Source organism: Corythoichthys intestinalis, chromosome 22, assembly GCF_030265065.1.
Source record: "Corythoichthys intestinalis isolate RoL2023-P3 chromosome 22, ASM3026506v1, whole genome shotgun sequence".
Lineage (NCBI taxonomy): Eukaryota > Metazoa > Chordata > Actinopteri > Syngnathiformes > Syngnathidae > Corythoichthys > Corythoichthys intestinalis.
In genome coordinates this window covers 22576510-22593158 of record NC_080416.1, presented here as the reverse complement: position 1 = coordinate 22593158, position 16649 = coordinate 22576510, and the positions used below count along the sequence as shown (strand labels likewise).

The 16649-nt window shown below is 38.3% G+C and overlaps 2 protein-coding genes across 2 annotated transcripts in view; one reads left to right on the top strand and one right to left on the bottom strand.

Annotated features, from left to right (window-relative positions):
* The window catches only part of smap2 (small ArfGAP2), a 32819-nt gene extending 27620 nt beyond the window's left edge, over positions 1 to 5199 (bottom strand). The window contains exons 1-2 of the mRNA XM_057828379.1: positions 5144 to 5199; positions 3836 to 4152 (exon numbers count right to left, since the gene is read on the bottom strand). Of these exons, the coding sequence (XP_057684362.1) occupies positions 3836 to 3941 (106 nt within the window). The 5' untranslated portion in view covers positions 3942 to 4152; positions 5144 to 5199. The remainder of the gene's footprint in view (positions 1 to 3835; positions 4153 to 5143) is intronic.
* Positions 5200 to 5771: 572 nt separating this feature from the next.
* trappc3 (trafficking protein particle complex subunit 3) lies at positions 5772 to 13293 on the top strand. Its single transcript, XM_057827449.1, has 5 exons — positions 5772 to 5939; positions 6139 to 6236; positions 7791 to 7890; positions 8497 to 8679; positions 12773 to 13293. The coding sequence occupies exons 1-5, from the start codon at positions 5898 to 5900 to the stop codon at positions 12890 to 12892; spliced, it is 543 nt and encodes a 180-aa protein (XP_057683432.1). The 5' UTR covers positions 5772 to 5897; the 3' UTR covers positions 12893 to 13293.
* The last annotated feature ends 3356 nt before the right edge of the window (positions 13294 to 16649 follow it).

The window sequence follows — 16649 nt, the reverse complement described above, 5'->3', positions numbered from 1 at the left end:
TCAAAAGTTCAACTTTGTTTTCATCAGACGAAAACAAACAACATGTTTAGAAAATTTAGCAGCTGCTTATATGGCTTTTAGGAAAGTAGCGTAATGAATACACATCTTAAGTGTATTACAACAAGCAAGCAACTATAAATAAACAAATATTCATGACAACATCTGAAGTTCAAAAACGAGAGCCTACGTTTTATCATTCCCTGTGAGATCATGTTTCGCTACATCATATCTTGTCTTGTTGGGAGACAAGGTGGAAAGGACTAATGAATAAATCACAACATTAAAGCACTCAAGAGCCTGCTTGCTGAGTCTCATAAAAAATTTGTGAAGCCAGCAACTTGTGTGACTCCAGCTTGCATTTAGCAGGTAAATAACGGCGAAAAAAAACCACACACGTGCACACCTGGATCCCGCTTAGTCATTCCACCATTCATAATATTCTCGTCAGCGAGCCGGGAAGGATGCCAGCAGTGACTTTCATTGGATTTATAGCTGAGATGGAAGTGCTGCTAAGTAGTGAGGGAGGCCAAACAGTGATTGTACTCCTATTGAATCCCTCTCAAGGTCTGAGGTCATCCGCGTCAACACCAACACTTTAGCCACAAAAGGCACCTTTCTATGAAGACTATACAAAATGTGTGTCTATGGAGTATTTTTTAACCATTCAATAGAGCTCAAATGTTACCAATTCATACATCCATGCCTTTTATCAAGACAACTACTGTATTCGCTCACATTCATATCATCACTAAATGGGAACTCACCTTTTTACTGGTAGTTGCTACACCAATAACAGTCAGACACTATAGGTTTGCTCAATTTATTCCTTTCAGGCGCTTATCCAACTTGCGTATTTGTGTTTAAAACAGCAGCGTTTAATGTGGAAAAACAGGTTTAACAAATAGAAGAGCACCTCAGTGCACTGGACACACAACAGATCACACTTCGAAAACATACAAACAAACATACTAAGTTGGCACAGCAAAACAACAGTGGTGGGAATGAAAATAGTAGTTTTTATATTACTTTTTCTTTTACTCACTATCGTTCATTTAAAAACAGACATCACAGCTTTTTACTCTTTTGTCAAAATGGACTGTTGACATTTTCAATCACGGCGGACAATGATATGACGCAAAGAACATGAAAATAGAGAAAAGTAAAGTCAAATTATGGTTTAGATTTTGATAGTGTTTGGGACTTATAGAATGAATGTGGGAACCACTAAGCATTAACAAAACTAATTCAACAGATTCCGAGAAGCAAAACATTCCTCAACAGAACACACATTTTAGCTCTAAGAAACATTTTTGATAGATATGTTGTGTTTTTGCATGTCAAAACTCCTGACACTCATATTTATTATCTAACATTACAAGTAAATATATTTTTCCACCCGGTGGTATTTACTAATTGTCGTTTAGATAATTTGTAAGTCAGTTCACGATGCAGAAAAAAAGTCAGGTAACACGTACGGAGAATAAAAGCCTGACGATACACAACTTTTAAAATTATTTTTAATTATTTAGTTTTTTATTATACCGTAACTTTCGGACTGTTAGCCACTACTTTTTTCCCTCATTTTGAATCCTGCGGTTTATAGTTCATCGCGTCTTATTTTATGATTTATTTGGGTTATTAGGTAACACTTTATTTGACAACGGCATCAAAAGACTGTCATAAGACCGTCATAATTATGACATGACACTGTCATGTGCATTAATGCTTATGACAGTTGTCATTTAGTGTCATCCGGCAAATTTAATTACTAACTCCATTTATGTCCAGTTCAGATCTTTTACATCCATTCATAAGTGAGAGAATTTGACGGATGACACAAAATGACATCCATCATAAGTATTCATTAATGCTCATGGCAGTGTCATGTCATAAGTATGTTGGTCTTATGACAGTCTTATGGCGCCACTGTCAAATAAAGTGTTACCACATGCCATAACTAGCAGTTAATGAAACAACTGGAAGAGTAACTGAAGAAATAATTAGCACAGAACATGAATTTTAATTGTTATTAACATCTGTATTGCTGCAATGCATGCTAGGAGGCATGTTGGATGACAGTAGTGTTTACAACAGGTGGCAGCAGAGGTTGACTGTCTCCCCAAAGGGAGAAGTGATGGCCAAATGAAGCTTATTGAAGCAATGGTACATTTGGTCTTATGAAAGTCTTATGATGCTGTTGTCAAATAAAGTGTTAATAATTATATTTTGGTTTAAATAACCTATAATGCAGTGAGGACCGCTGCAGTTTATAGTCCAGTGCGGCTTATCTTTGAACAAATGCCGTTTTCGTGTCAAATTTGGTGGGCGGTGGCTTATAGTCAGGTACGCCTTATAGTCCATATATGACGGTATAAACATTTTTTTTTTAATTGACATATGCTTCGTATTTTTCTATTCTATTCTATTCTATTCTATTCTATTCTATTCTATTCTATTCTATTAGTGCACATTTAGAACCAGTGCTGTTTTTATTAATGATGACTATGATGAAAACATTTAGTCAACGAACAGTTTTTATATGAAGACGACGAGACAATAACGAGCTAAAAATGTGTTTTGTGAGGCTAAAACATATCGAGACTAATGACAGTTTATGTCTGACGAGAAGAGAACGAGACGAAAATGCACAATACTTTCCGTCACATGTTCACAATGTGTGACATTTTATGTGTAGTTAGCCTGCTCCTAGCAGCGTCTGGTTGTGTCACTCAAGTGACGTGCTGCGCCTCCCGCCCTGACTCACCAGTGTGTCCTCTCCAGTCTCCAAGATTGCACACACGGAAAGATTTGTTTTCTTATCTTGGCAAGAGAGAATATGCAATGTTGCTTTAGCCATTAAAGGTCTGTGCTGAGTGATCATCACACACTAAATGTAACACGTAGCATTAGCATAGCGTTCACGTTAGCTAATGCTAACGGCGAGCGTTCTCTTAAACGCTCGGATAACTTTTTTTACAGACAGTTCATGGCGTACAGGTGGGTATGATCAGTTGAAAATAATGTACTGTTTTCCTTCTAAGTCTGTATTACCAACAAGTTGGCGTTGCCCTTGTAGACGGTACAATATGTGCTTGTCTGTCAATGTAGTTGAAAACCTTTATTTATTTATTTATTTATTCTTGGAGTATTTTTTTTTTTTATTAGTCTTGAGTTTTCGTCAACAAAAACTAGACGAATACAAACACATTTTGAGATGACTAAAATGTGATTAAGAGTAATAAGTATTATCGTCGAAAAGACTTAAGATATAAATTAAAAGGGCTGTCACAACTGTTGAGAATTAAAAGGGAAACTATTATGAATACAGAAGAGTTTGATTTTTTGGATGCCAGATCAAAATGGGCATTGCAACTTAAAATATTAATAATACCACAACAAATTTATGAATGATTTTTAATTTATACTTTCATTAAAGCACATTTCAGGTCTGTCCTTTTAATTAAGCCAAGACATTGTATCAGTACTTCTACTTTCACCAGAGTCGTTTTCCTTTACACAAACCTATCTGGAAGTACAGTGAGTACTTTTTCCACCTCTAGAAGAGAAGTGCAGGTAATAAAACATGCATGATAATATTACATCAGAACCTTCTGAAGCAGTTTCTTAAAGAGCAATGAGTGATCCCCGATTGTAATAAACACCTTTCAATACTAATATGATATTAATTCCCAAAAAAATACAATTACTTATAAAGCCCGTTTCAGTACACAACTCATATATTCAAACGTTTCAAAACATAACGTTGGTGAATGCAGTGGTGCAATCGCCCTGACGCATGGTGTTGCAGGTTGTATTCAGCAAGAAGACGACCCACCTTTTGATTCGCAGTCCGCGCAGAATTTATTCTCTTCCAACGCCAGTAAAGAGTTCAGCACCGACTGGTATCTGTCGACATCTTTCACAGATTTGCCCGTCATCATTGCGCAATAGTTGACCTCACCTCGATCGGTCCACAGCAGCCACGCCGTCCGTGGATTCTCAAATAACCTCCTTGATTCGATTCCTGGAAGCGATGAGCGACAGACTGGCGCTCCACGATGGGATGAGGTGGAGGAGGAGGAGGAGGTGGATGAGGATGATGATGATGATGTTGAGGTTGAGGATGATAATGGTGATGACGGTGGGAATTGCCTATAGGTCAAACAGCATGTAGACTGTACTATAGTCCCATCAGAATGTATATATATTCAAAAAAAAAAAAATACAAAATAAATAAATAACCGTTTTCAGTGAGACTTTAAAACAGATGAGTGGAAGCAATCACTGACTTTTTTAAAAAGCTCCGCCCTAGCTCCCCGCCCCTTCCACTTTCACTCACACTAAATTTGTAATTGATCAACGCAACAAACCACAATTATTCTACCGCTGCTGTTCTACGGAGACATCAAACGAACTAAACCCCGCCTTGCTGCGGAATCGTACGTCAAGATTTCCGCCATATTGAATGTGGCTCAGTGTCATGATAAAGCATTTAGATGCCGATGTGTCGTTGTGGTTTATTTAAATCACGGATGTATTTCTAAATAATGATAAACGTGCTATGAGGTTATCCCTCAACTGTGTTATACAAATCTTTTTAGATATCTAGAGGAAGAGAAAAAGGGAACAATATGACTCAGCAGAAATTACAACTGCCATTTAAATGCTCTGTCAACTGTTGACCTAGGGTAATTTCTCTTCTGTTTTTTTGGCTATAAATTAAAAAGAAAAAAGAAGAAGAAAAAAAAAGAAGAGCACTTTCCAAATAAATATTTTGGATTTACGTTCAGATTATTGGAAGTAGATTTTCTTTATATAGTTTAATATCTCATTCTAGATAGGTTTTCCATTAATTAAGAGGGTAAAAAAGTAGTGCCACTGTGAAACCGAAAAGGTTTTCACAATTTACTAGTCCCTCTCCATAGTGATTGCCGTTATTTGTTGCTTAATTGGTACAAATCATTGAATATCTAAACAGTTGAGTACAAAACTAAAATACATCTAAATCTGTCTAAATTTCAGGATCTTGATGATTTAAAACAAGAATAGAGCACATTTAAAATATTAATATTTCAATATTTTTAACCAGTAACTAGAGTGTTGTAGACACTACGTGATAAAAAAAAAAGCTTTTGTTGCTTACCTTTACAAAATATAACATGAAAAAAAAAATCTAAATAAACATTGCGTATGTTGTCCTGTTTCACCGAATACGCAGTATTCGTTCGAGTCATAATTTGCACACTTTGAATGTCGTCACTTTCTGACGTTCTTGTCAATTGATGGCTTAATTAACGGGAAGACATGAGTCATGACACATTCAATATGGCAAACAGCTCACGTATTTTCACAAGTTTATCGCTTCGGCCAGTAATATTTGAAATATATGCTATCGCAATGAATAGTTACACTGCCACCCAGTGGTTTGTTAAAGCGTGGCACGCTTCAAACGTTTCGTTTTCTGGTTATTTTGCTCTTCCTAACCGCAGGAGGGCAGTCAATCTACAGTTATGTGTTAGAAAAATCAAGTTGAAATATCTGAACACCGAAATAACCTTTTAAGTTCTTCAAAATAAAACATTGATTTGTAATTTTGATTTGTCAGTGTTGTAGTAGGAGTGGTATGGATAACGTCTAATAAAGCAAGATAAGAGCAGATAGCTGCTTTAAAAATATTTAGGGCTTTTAAGGCTTTAATGATGAACGTTCGTAGAATAATTTGTTTTAGCTTTCGAGTTTTACCGGAAGTTATTCGCATGTGTAATCTAACTTGTACTGATGGATGCGAGTGACTGCTGTCGCTAATACGGAAATAGTACCAACGCGTCCATAAAAATCATTAAAAATATTAATATCGACTCGTCTTTCTTCCTGTGCACTATACAACCATCTTCACAATGTCTCGGCAATCCAATCGCACAACAGACAGCAAGAAGATGGTAAGCAACTCTCACTAAAGGATTAATTAAACATTGCTAATGTAGCTCGTGCAAGGTGCTAACTCAAGGCTAGTTCAACTTGGAAGATGAATATCACCTATTGTCCGTGATTTACGTGTTTAATTAGTCCTCAACCGTTTCCACACATTTCCATTTTACGAATTAGAAAAACATTTTTTTCTGTAATCTTTCTTTGTAGAATTCTGAGCTGTTCACACTGACGTACGGGGCTCTGGTCACGCAACTATGCAAAGACTACGAGAACGATGAGGAGGTCAACAAACAACTGGACAAAATGTGAGTTTGCAAAAAGCAGCATTTAAATAGATGAAGTGGATTTTTAAATCGGTGACATTACAGCGGGAGCCTTAAATCTTCATTCTCTAACAAAGATCTGAACGTGAGCCTAAACATTTCATAGTTCAAATAGAATTTGTATTCAAACACTTTAAACAGGGTGTTCCCCGCAGGACGAGGAAAAGGAGCTTCCAGTGTTTCTCGTATGTTGCACCAGAAATACTGGAAATTAGTTACAAAAAGCATGACTCTTTTCATATATATGACATAATTGAAAATGCGCATAAAATCAAACATGTGGTGCAAAATTTACCATTCTGCTCCTTGTCAAGGAACACAAAGTTCTGCTCAAATCAAGATAACCTCTGAAGGTTGTTCAGTAATGCGTAATATTTTCATCCTGGAGGAAAACTCAAAAGCGGAATATCATTTGTGATTTACACAAGAGTCCGAACGGGTTGAATATTCTCTGTTGTGCTGTGGAGTAAATTGCAATTTTGATAAATTCTTTCTGAATCTTTTTTTTTTTTAACATTAGAACTCAAAACCAAAGGTCTTAAAATAGGATAAAGCTTGCTTTTTTTCCCACATATTCAATACATACAGTGTTGGTGCTTAGAATTATTCATTCTCTCTCTTCTTTGTAGTTAATATAGTGTACTCTCCAGACAAATACCGTATTGGCCCGGATATAAGACGGCCCTGATTATAAGATGACCCCCTCTTTTTCAAGACTCAAGTTTGAAAAAAGACTTTGAACATCAAATTAATTTTAATACAGAAAATAATTACAGTACATCTGAAAGAAATGATTATAACAATATATTTTGAGAGAACATTTTTATTTTGCCTTATTCGAATTTTAATATCTGAACATTTAAATATGTAAACTAAAGTGCAATCACATTCGTAAATGAATGGCTTCTGGTTTTTGAAATGTAAATAAACCAATCTATTGTGATAAAACAACAAAATTGCAATAACTGCATTAACCATCAAAGTGAGTTCTAACTGTAACTGTAGTCTTGAAACAAATCTGAATAAGGAAAAACATTGCAATAAAATAATGCAAGTTCAGCATTCGCTTCAATGATATCTGCCGCCATCTAGCGTCGTGAATGGGTCTGATGTATAGACCCCGGATATAAGACGACTCCCACTTTTTCAGTCTTATTTCAATGCAAAAAACACTGTTTTATATTCGGGCCAATATGGTAGTTATGTAAATGGAAATTTAAGTCTCTCACAGAAAAAATTTCACTAGTCCACTGTGCTGCCTTGTTTACCAAATATTTTAAAAAACACCTCCCCCCCAAAGACAATCACTATACATATTGTGCAGCTGAAAGAAAGTAGACTTTAAGTGTTTCAGCCTCATGTTTCCTGGCCTCTGATGAGTTTGTCAGCATTGTTCAGTGGGCCAGCACTTCAGACGGGACTTGTAGAGAATTAGAATCTCTTGCCAAGGTTTTCAAATTGAAACAACCATGTGTTCCGTTTTATTACAACAAAACGTCAATTCCACATTCTTATTTTCCCTTCTTACTTTCATAGGGGTTATAACATTGGAGTGCGTCTCATCGAGGACTTCCTGGCACGCTCCAGCGTCGGCAGGTGTCAGGATTTCCGAGAAACGGCCGATGTCATCGCTAAGGTGATTGGACGCGTCCAGGCTAATCAGAGCGTGACTGTGGATATCTTCCAAATGGGGGGGGGGGATAAATCTGATATAGAAGACGGAATCCTTATTAAACATGCGTTTACTGAGGATAAATTTTGCCATTTTAATATGTGCTCATATTGACAAGACCTTCATATGTTCAGCTGGCTGACCTAATCCAGCTTCCATTTCCTTAGAAACACGTGTTCACGTCTTACTTCCGTCCTTCTCTGTCATATTCTGTAAAGGTCATCATTTCCTTTGTGACCCCAGAAAAAAAGAATCCAGGCGGAACTGCATTTCTAACTAGGCCATCTGTTTTCAATATGTTCCTTGCATCATGGTGTACACGTTATTCCGTACTCTCTCATAACGAAGCTTACCGCAGAACTACAGCAGTGGTAAAACAAACATTTTTTAGATCATAAATACTGTTTGAGCTCCATATTGCATATAGTGCACATTTTCCGTATGCATGCACACACGGTAGAAGATCAGAGCAGGAAGCAGATGTGTGTACATATAGTCTATGCAAGATTTTCCACTGTGGCTCTTTTGATCCCGTTTTCCTATTTCAATTTTCATGCCTTCTTCACCCAGGTGGCGTTCAAGACATACCTCGGGGTGACCCCCAGCGTGACCAACTGGAGCCCTGCGGGAGATGAGTTTTCCCTCATTCTGGAGAGCAATCCGTTGGTGGACTTTGTGGAGCTGCCCGATAACCATAATACACTTGTCTACTCCAACCTGCTGTGCGGCGTCCTCAGAGGAGCTCTGGAGATGGTAATTTCACACCACAACGCATAGAAAACCTTAAGTGCTGCAGTAAATTATATATTTTCACTGAAGTGGTCCAGTTAATTTTAGAACAAATGTGTCTTTGTTCATCTGTCAGTGTCAGTGACTTATAGTGACAGGTAGAAAAATGAAATACATTTCCACTAGTCTGTTGTCATTCAATAGAACACTAGCTTTGTGTTAAATAAACAGGCCCACACAGAATCCTCATGATTTCAGTATATTTTAGCATATTTTCATTCAGTGTACCCTGAGATCTTGTCATCTAAAACAGGGGTCCCCAACCTTTTTTGCACCACGGACCGGTGTTATTTGGGTCTTTTTTTTCACTCACCGGTGTTCTGACGAATTTTGCAACCCATCAAAAATTGCAACGATGCGGTTCTGCGCATGCGCGTAACGTTAAACATGGCCGCCAATGCAGCGATTCCAAAGTAAACACAACAAACTTTCTTTAAAGAAAGGAATAACTTAGGTTTGATCATGGAAGGACATGTAGAAAAGTTCTCCTCAGATACATCCTGCCATGTTAGCTGCACACAACCAACTGCACACGACTTCGCCTTGTCGTTAAGCATTAATTAAGAAGCCCGCATCACAAAGATACGATGTTGGAAAGTGTAGCAAGGTTTTCAGTGCTCTCGTAGCAATGTCAGGATATTCCGGAATGACTTTAATCCAGAACCTCAATAGAGTCGTTGTCTCAAATGTACGTTTAAGGTCGCCGTCATTCGCGATCTCTACAAGCTGATCCTCCTTTTGCACAGACATGCTCGAATCACTTGATTTATTCACAAATGGGTCACGAATCCACTCCTTCGCAGTTCGTGGGTCTTCGAGGTTGTAGGCTCATCTTATGGCTCGTCAGGTGCCCTTTTTGCCGTAAAAAATATCTCCAAAGACGTCTGTTTTCCAGTCATCTTCGCTCGTGTGGGGGCTAATTATTTCCGGGAACAAATGTGCTGCGCCCGCTGCCCAGTAATACGTTTTTATCGAGGAGAAGCGCATATAGGTATATACACAAAACAAGATGTACTGCTAGCAGTCCAATCAAGGGATTTCTATGACGACATTCTAATCTATCCTGTAGTATTATATCTAGTGTAGACATGGATATTGGTGTGTTAAGAAGGGGCACAGGGCTAATTCAGCCAGAATGCGGTCATTAATAAATCATTATTTCTGTACGGCCCGGTAGCAAATACGCCACGGACCGGTACAGGTCCTCGGCCCGGCAGATGGGGACCCCTGATCTAAAACGTACGAAAAGGCAACATGATGTAAGCAAAAATTAATCTTTATTTTTGATATAGTGTAAATTAATCTTTGGTTGCCTCACGATCTGATGCGATTGGCGATACAAGGCTCACAATAGCGATCTCACGATATGCCGATACAACAATTATTGAGACACAGGTAAGGAAATCATTCTAGGACAGTGGTTCTTAATCTTGGTTCGATCGAACCCCAGGGGTTCGGCGTTGTAAAGAAACGCAGAGCCCTATTTTCGTACGCTAATTAAATCTAGGCCAAGTGGCTTTTTAGACCAGATTTTGGACTGGTTTTTCTACCAATTTACAGGCTTAATCCATTTCTTTTAACTGTTAGTCCTCAATCTGATGGGAGGAGGATCTGGTTTGCTCAGTGGAAGGTTGACTCGTACTTGGTATGAGGGAATACAACAGACCAATGGGCAGCGTGGTCTCAAATTTTGACCTGTTTATAAAACATTCTGTCAAAATGAGAGGAATTTTTAACACGAATTTGCTAGTTGCTAATTAGCGTGCTAGCTTAGATGTATTGGTTTTGAATTTGTAAAAACATGCTTTTTTTTTTATCTCATTCTGAAGGGTTCGGTGAATCCACGTATGAAACGTATGGGGTTCGGTACCTTTAGCAAGGTTAAGAACCACTGTTCTAGGATATTCTACAAAACTAATAAACAAAAACCAAGCTATTTTCATCCTTCTGCTGTGAATTGGAATGAGTTTATCTCTAGGAGACGTCCAATCTAGTCGAACTGAGAGGGTGGCAGCGAATTCGTTCATTCGCTGCCATCCCTACCACTTCAAACGGATTGAATGTCTTTGGCCGTCAGTGGCAGCCAATGCCAGGCAGCGAGTTATTTTTGGGGCATTTCAGGTAATTTCCTGTTTATTTTCGATCACTTCTTGTTGATTTTGGGGCATTTACGTATCACTCCCTGTTGATTTGGGATTACTGAACATGAAGTGACTCGAGAATGTCCCCAAATGAATAGGACGTGACTCAAAATCAACAGGAAATGACCTGTAAATGCCCACAAAAGACTGGAAGTGAATGCTCTGGTTTCAGTGCCATTGAAGGCGCTGGTCGTCCAATCCTTTTAAAATGAATTGGATGTTAAAAGCTGTCAATGGCAGCCAGTTAGCTAACGTAGACACTATTCTAATGGCAGATTTTGGTAGTGCCCTGTTGGTTCCTTTTTTTTTTTTTTAAAAACAGTGAAACATTTAAAATATGATATATTGATTCTTGGCGGGAGCATACCGATAACCATTTTGGTTAGGTTTTGCCAGAGGTGAGTAGAGTAGCCAAAAATCTTACTCAAGTAAAAGTAGCGTTATTTCAAAATAATATTTCTCAAGTCAAAGTAGTTGTCCAAAAAATGCACTCAAGTACAAGTAAAAAAGTATTTGGTGAGAAAAATACTCAAATAATGAGTAACAGCCTATATTTTTTGTTGGATTTTTAAACAATGGTATTTTTTTTCCGAGCACAAAGTTATCGATATGAACTGTTGTTATAATGATACTGTAAAATAACCCATTACATAACCATATTAAGCCAAAGATGAAGATTAAAAAAAAAAAAAAAAAAAAAAAAAAATCATTGAATTCCAATGAGAGAAAAAAAATTACATAAATGAAGCATAATTTGTCCACAGAGCATGAGTGCCCTCTGGTGGAGAAAATTGTTCCTAGTTTGAATAGTGAAGATTTCTTTCATAATTGCTATTTTGAAATTAAAAGGATCATATCTCAAGTTTTCCGTGGTCAGTCGGTGCTAAATTGAAAACTAGGAGAGTGGTTAAAATCTGCGCTTTCGAGTCATGTTGAGGGCAGCGCTCGATATCAAATACTTATTTTTTTTTTTTTACGGTGTTTTAAAGACACCACATAATTGAACAGGCTGGCGTAAAAATAGAATGGCAAGCTTGCATCTGATTGGTATAATGGAGTCATGTTATTATTGTTGCGATGTCTCATTGGAGAAATCCGTAGAGCTACTCGTGCATCGCTGGCTAAAAAAACAATAAGCTGCAAAATAAAGAGGAAAATGTAACAACTCTTGTGTAGCCCAAAGTAGCGGCGTAAGAGTCGCGTGTTTTCTTCGCCAATCTACTCAAGTAAAAGTAAAAAGTATAGCTTAGTAAAACTATTCTTCGAAGTGAAAATGTTCTCAAAAAGTTAAAGTAAATGTAACGGAATACGTGTAACGCGTTACTACCCATCTCTGGATTTCACGATATATTACCTTTTGGATAAATTGCCACACCGCTAATGTATATACTGTACAGTACATTGTTGTCATAATACAAGAAGACACCGGTGGCAATAGACTGGAAACATTCACGATGACCTGTAAAATATAGTCATCATTTAAAAAATTATAAGATCAGTTCATCCCCGGATCCTGCTGTCCTGAGTTTTAAAAGTACCATTGTGGAACGTAACAAGGCTGCCATCATGTGAGTTCTTGCTTTTAATCATTTGTTACTGTAAAATCTTGTTAAGCATTTTGAATGTACTGCCACCTACAATACTGGACTGGAACAATGTTTACCACAACACACGACTTGGCTGTTTGTCAATTTTTCCCCCTTTACTAACAAAGCAGTTCCTTCTTTATGTATTAGTGCTTTGCCAGTCCCATTTTTACGGTAATGCACTAACTGTGACTCTTAAGCATTATTGTTAAATCACACTATTGGATGGGCAGGTGGGATCTGACTTTTAATCCAATTTATCACACATTGCCTCTTGTTGATTATGGTGCTGCTATACTAAATTCTGATTGTGACCTGTTCAAATTCCAGGTCCAAATGGCTGTGGATGTAAAATTTGTCCAGGACACACTTAGAGGGGATAATGTAACAGAAATCCGCATGAAGTTCATCAAGAGGATTGAAGAGAATCTCCCCGCAGGAGATGAGTGACAAAATGATCAATGAGTCAACATTCTGCCTCATCAGCAATGTTTGATTTTTCTGGAAGAGAACTTGGTTTACAGACTGGAAGAGACTGAGATTCATTCAAGACAACACTGAATTCCAGAACAATTGTGTGGCCCTGCTACCTTCAATATACGTTGGATTAAAACTATCCTTAGAGCTGATCTGTAGCCAAGTACAGGTCTGTTACTCCTGAGGGGGCTGGCTTTTCCTCCACTGCTTCACTTTGAAACAACAATGTTTTATTTTGCTGAAACAGACAGGCCACATCATTGAAAGGCATGTCGTAATATGCATTTTTTTTTTTTTATTTGTCCATATTGCTGCCAATTGTCTGGCATGCTAAATTATGTATATGTTAATAAATGCAACATATTTGATGGTTACTCTGTCAGTTTTTCAGTGGCGCCTCCAGAAATTTTTCATAGGGGTGGCCAGATGGGGCCACTTAAAATCTTGGGGTGGCACACCAAAACTGCAGTAAAAAGGTCAGGGGAAAACTATCAAAAATACTTAAGGACACGGCTACCGATATACTTTGGTGTATTGTGTAATATTTGATGTTACTAATGATTTAATGTGGATAGTCCATAACTGTCCAGTCAACATTTTGAGTTCCACAACAATTCTGTTTTATTGTGTTATGTATATATTAGGCATAAGGTGTACATTTAACAAAACAAAATACTTACTTGGAAAAAGCAGGTGCTGGCAGATTTGCATTTGGGTTGAAATGCATAACCGATGCTACAACAATCTAACGATATACTGGCAAGCGGGGTGGCCAGTGGGGTGGCCAACAAATTTATAGGGGGGCCGTGGCCACCCCTGGCCACCCCCTGGTGGCGCCACTGCAGTTTTTGTTTTTACATGCAAACCATAATTTTCGAACGATAAGGCGCACCTGACTATAAGCCGCCATCTACCAAATTTTACCCGAAAATTGCATTTGTTCATAGATAAGCTCCACTGGACTATAAGCCGCAGCTGTCTTCACTGTATCATGAGATATTTACACCAAAATATATTAACCGGTAACACTTTATATGACTGCAGCATCATAAGACTGTCATAAGACCAAATGAACCACCATGAAGCTTTGAACCAATTGGCTGCAAAGCTTCATTGCTTCATTTGGCCATCACTGCTTCCTTGGGGGAGGCAACCTCTGCTGCCACCTGCTATTAACACTGTTGTCATCCAACGTGCCTCCTAGCATGCATTGCAGATGTAAATAAACCAATTCATGTTCAATGCTAAATATTTCTTCAGTTACTGTTTTAGTTGTTTTATGGTTATGGTATTTGGTAACATTTATTTGACAGTATCTCACTTTTGAATGGATGTAAAATATCCCAGCTTGACATATATGGAGTTAGTGTCATAATTTGCTGGATGACACTAAATGACAACCATCGTAAACATTCATTAATGCCCATGATAGTGTAAGGCAGTCTTATGACGCCCCTTTCAAATAAAGTGTTACTTATTATCCCAAATAAATCAACAAATAAGACACACACTAGCCACGGCCTATAAGCCGCAGAATTCAAAATGAGGGAAAAAAGTAGCGATTTATAGTCTGAAAATTACTGTGCATCCGCTATACTACTATTTTATGCTCTAGTCCTGTAATTTTCGGTTTACCCAAATATTTTTGACTAACAATTTTCCTCCTCCACACAAATGGCTTTAGTATACCGTTTTCATTTTGACCTCTCCTTTAAAGAGGCATGCAGAGGCAAACAATACCACGTGTGTAGGCTTACATGTGTGTTCACAGGGGACTAGCCTGCTTCTAAGGCGACTGGTTCTGGTAGTCACACCTGTGAATGGCTCTGCGGTAACAGGAACAAACTTGCTATTTATATGCAGTACACACCTTGTCAATAACTGAAAACAGATGGCTGTTCACGTTCAACCAAAAAATGCATGAATAAACAAATATGTCTCCCCTTAGAATAAAAATGCTTTGAGTTCTACTTTTGTCTCCATTTTGGAAAAAAAATGATGCAGAGGAAACAATGAATTCTCAGATTAACCACCAGAGAGCACTGTTTACATACCATTTCTGTGCTTTAGGCATGCTTGTTCACCAACTAGAAGCAGAAATGGGCCCACTTTGCATTTCTGGCCCTGGAGAACTACTTTGAGTGCCATATTTGAAAAAGTTTCATGTTGACTTGCCAGAGTACATAAATTAAAGGATACAATTTCAGGTTTTGAATATGGAAAGACAAAACAATCCATAGCGGGTGGCCGGTGCCAGTATGTAGACTCTCAGACGCATCCCGCTCCTATCTGCACGCATCTTATAGGATAAAGTGAGCATCGTCAGCATACTGTGAACCCCGTGGGCCATTAGGCGAGCTCTCAACTGTGCTATCGACTAAACACCCTGCAGGCCAGTGATGTGGATGTTGGATGGGAAGCTGGCAGAGAATAGTTTTTTAAACAGAATTAGAGGAATATACCTGAGGGATAGACAGCTGGGTTTGTTTACTTGAGAAAACCTATCATTCTGCCATGTGCTTGCACGGATGGATTGGACAAGTGCACAAAGCCGAAGAAGTGGATGGACACACATTTCCTTAAAACGGTGGATATGAAGAGCCTACAGGCCCCTGTTCAAACGGGAGATTTTTGTGATGTTTGTAAAAAAAGCCACATTTAACATGACCTTTAACCTTGAGAGTTTTGGTATTAAGGTCATAAGTTCAGCCTTCTTTTTAATGGATCATGACAATCTACCAGACATGTAAGAAAATGTGCTCTGGGCCAATGAAAATGTGTTATGGTTTATTGAAACTAAGTTTTTTTTTTTTTCTTCTAGACACATCTCATTACCACAATAATACCAGACCTATAGGCTTGCATGGTGGAAGCAGCAACATACTTTGGGGCTGTTTGCCAAGCTGTATAGAATTACACTTTGTAACACTTATATTGTTCCCAGGTTCTAAGTGGTATTTCCTAGTTTGTTTCATTGCATTGACATATAAAACCACTTTTGTTTCCCCAAAAGTTTGGGATTTGTGGCAGTGGTGTTACCAGGATGCCAGGTTTGGGTGGGCGTTAGTCTTACCTGGGTGGGGGTGGGGGAATTAATAAAATAAAGCTACAATGCTCAAGCAGGTCGAAATCCAGCGTAGACATGTAAAACATGTTTTGTTTTCTCCTTGAGATAACTGTTGTTGTGATTTGGTCTAAACAAATAAAAGTCGATTTGATTTTATTTGACTTACAACACATCATTAACTGAACAGTATGGACATGCAGGTGACAGTTTTTTTTAGGTAACCTATTGTGGTTCCTCAGTTTTATTATTATTATGATAGTTATTCTTTGTTCCGCAGCACCTTTGAGCTCAATTTGACCCCCTTAGAATGCTTCAAAATGCACCAAAATCGGCAGGCAGGTCAAGACAGGTATAATCTTTGATACCGTGTAAAGACAAATTCCAAATACACTATGTAGCACCCCCTAGCAGTCATTCTTTCTCCCGCCGACACTTTGAGCCCTACTTTGACCCCCTCACAATTCTTCAAAACTCACCAAACTCAACTTTGATAAAACAGGAGGTAACAGCGCAAAGGTTAAAACTTAGAACACATCAGTACTATACGCGGTGCCCAGACTGCCGTTAGTATTACATCGAGTTTTCTTTGGGTGGGCAGAGCTCGTCCGTTGTTGGGCAACCCCCCCCCCCGGTAATGCCCCTGGTTTGTGGTCACAACTTTGG

Coding starts and splice junctions, on each gene's coding strand:
- trappc3 (XM_057827449.1), top strand. CDS start 5,898: ATGTCTCGGCAATCCAATCGCACAACAGACAGCAAGAAGATG. Junction 6,237..7,790: donor AACAAACAACTGGACAAAAT/GTGAGTTTGCAA, acceptor TTACTTTCATAG/GGGTTATAACATTGGAGTGC. Junction 8,680..12,772: donor TCAGAGGAGCTCTGGAGATG/GTAATTTCACAC, acceptor TTCAAATTCCAG/GTCCAAATGGCTGTGGATGT.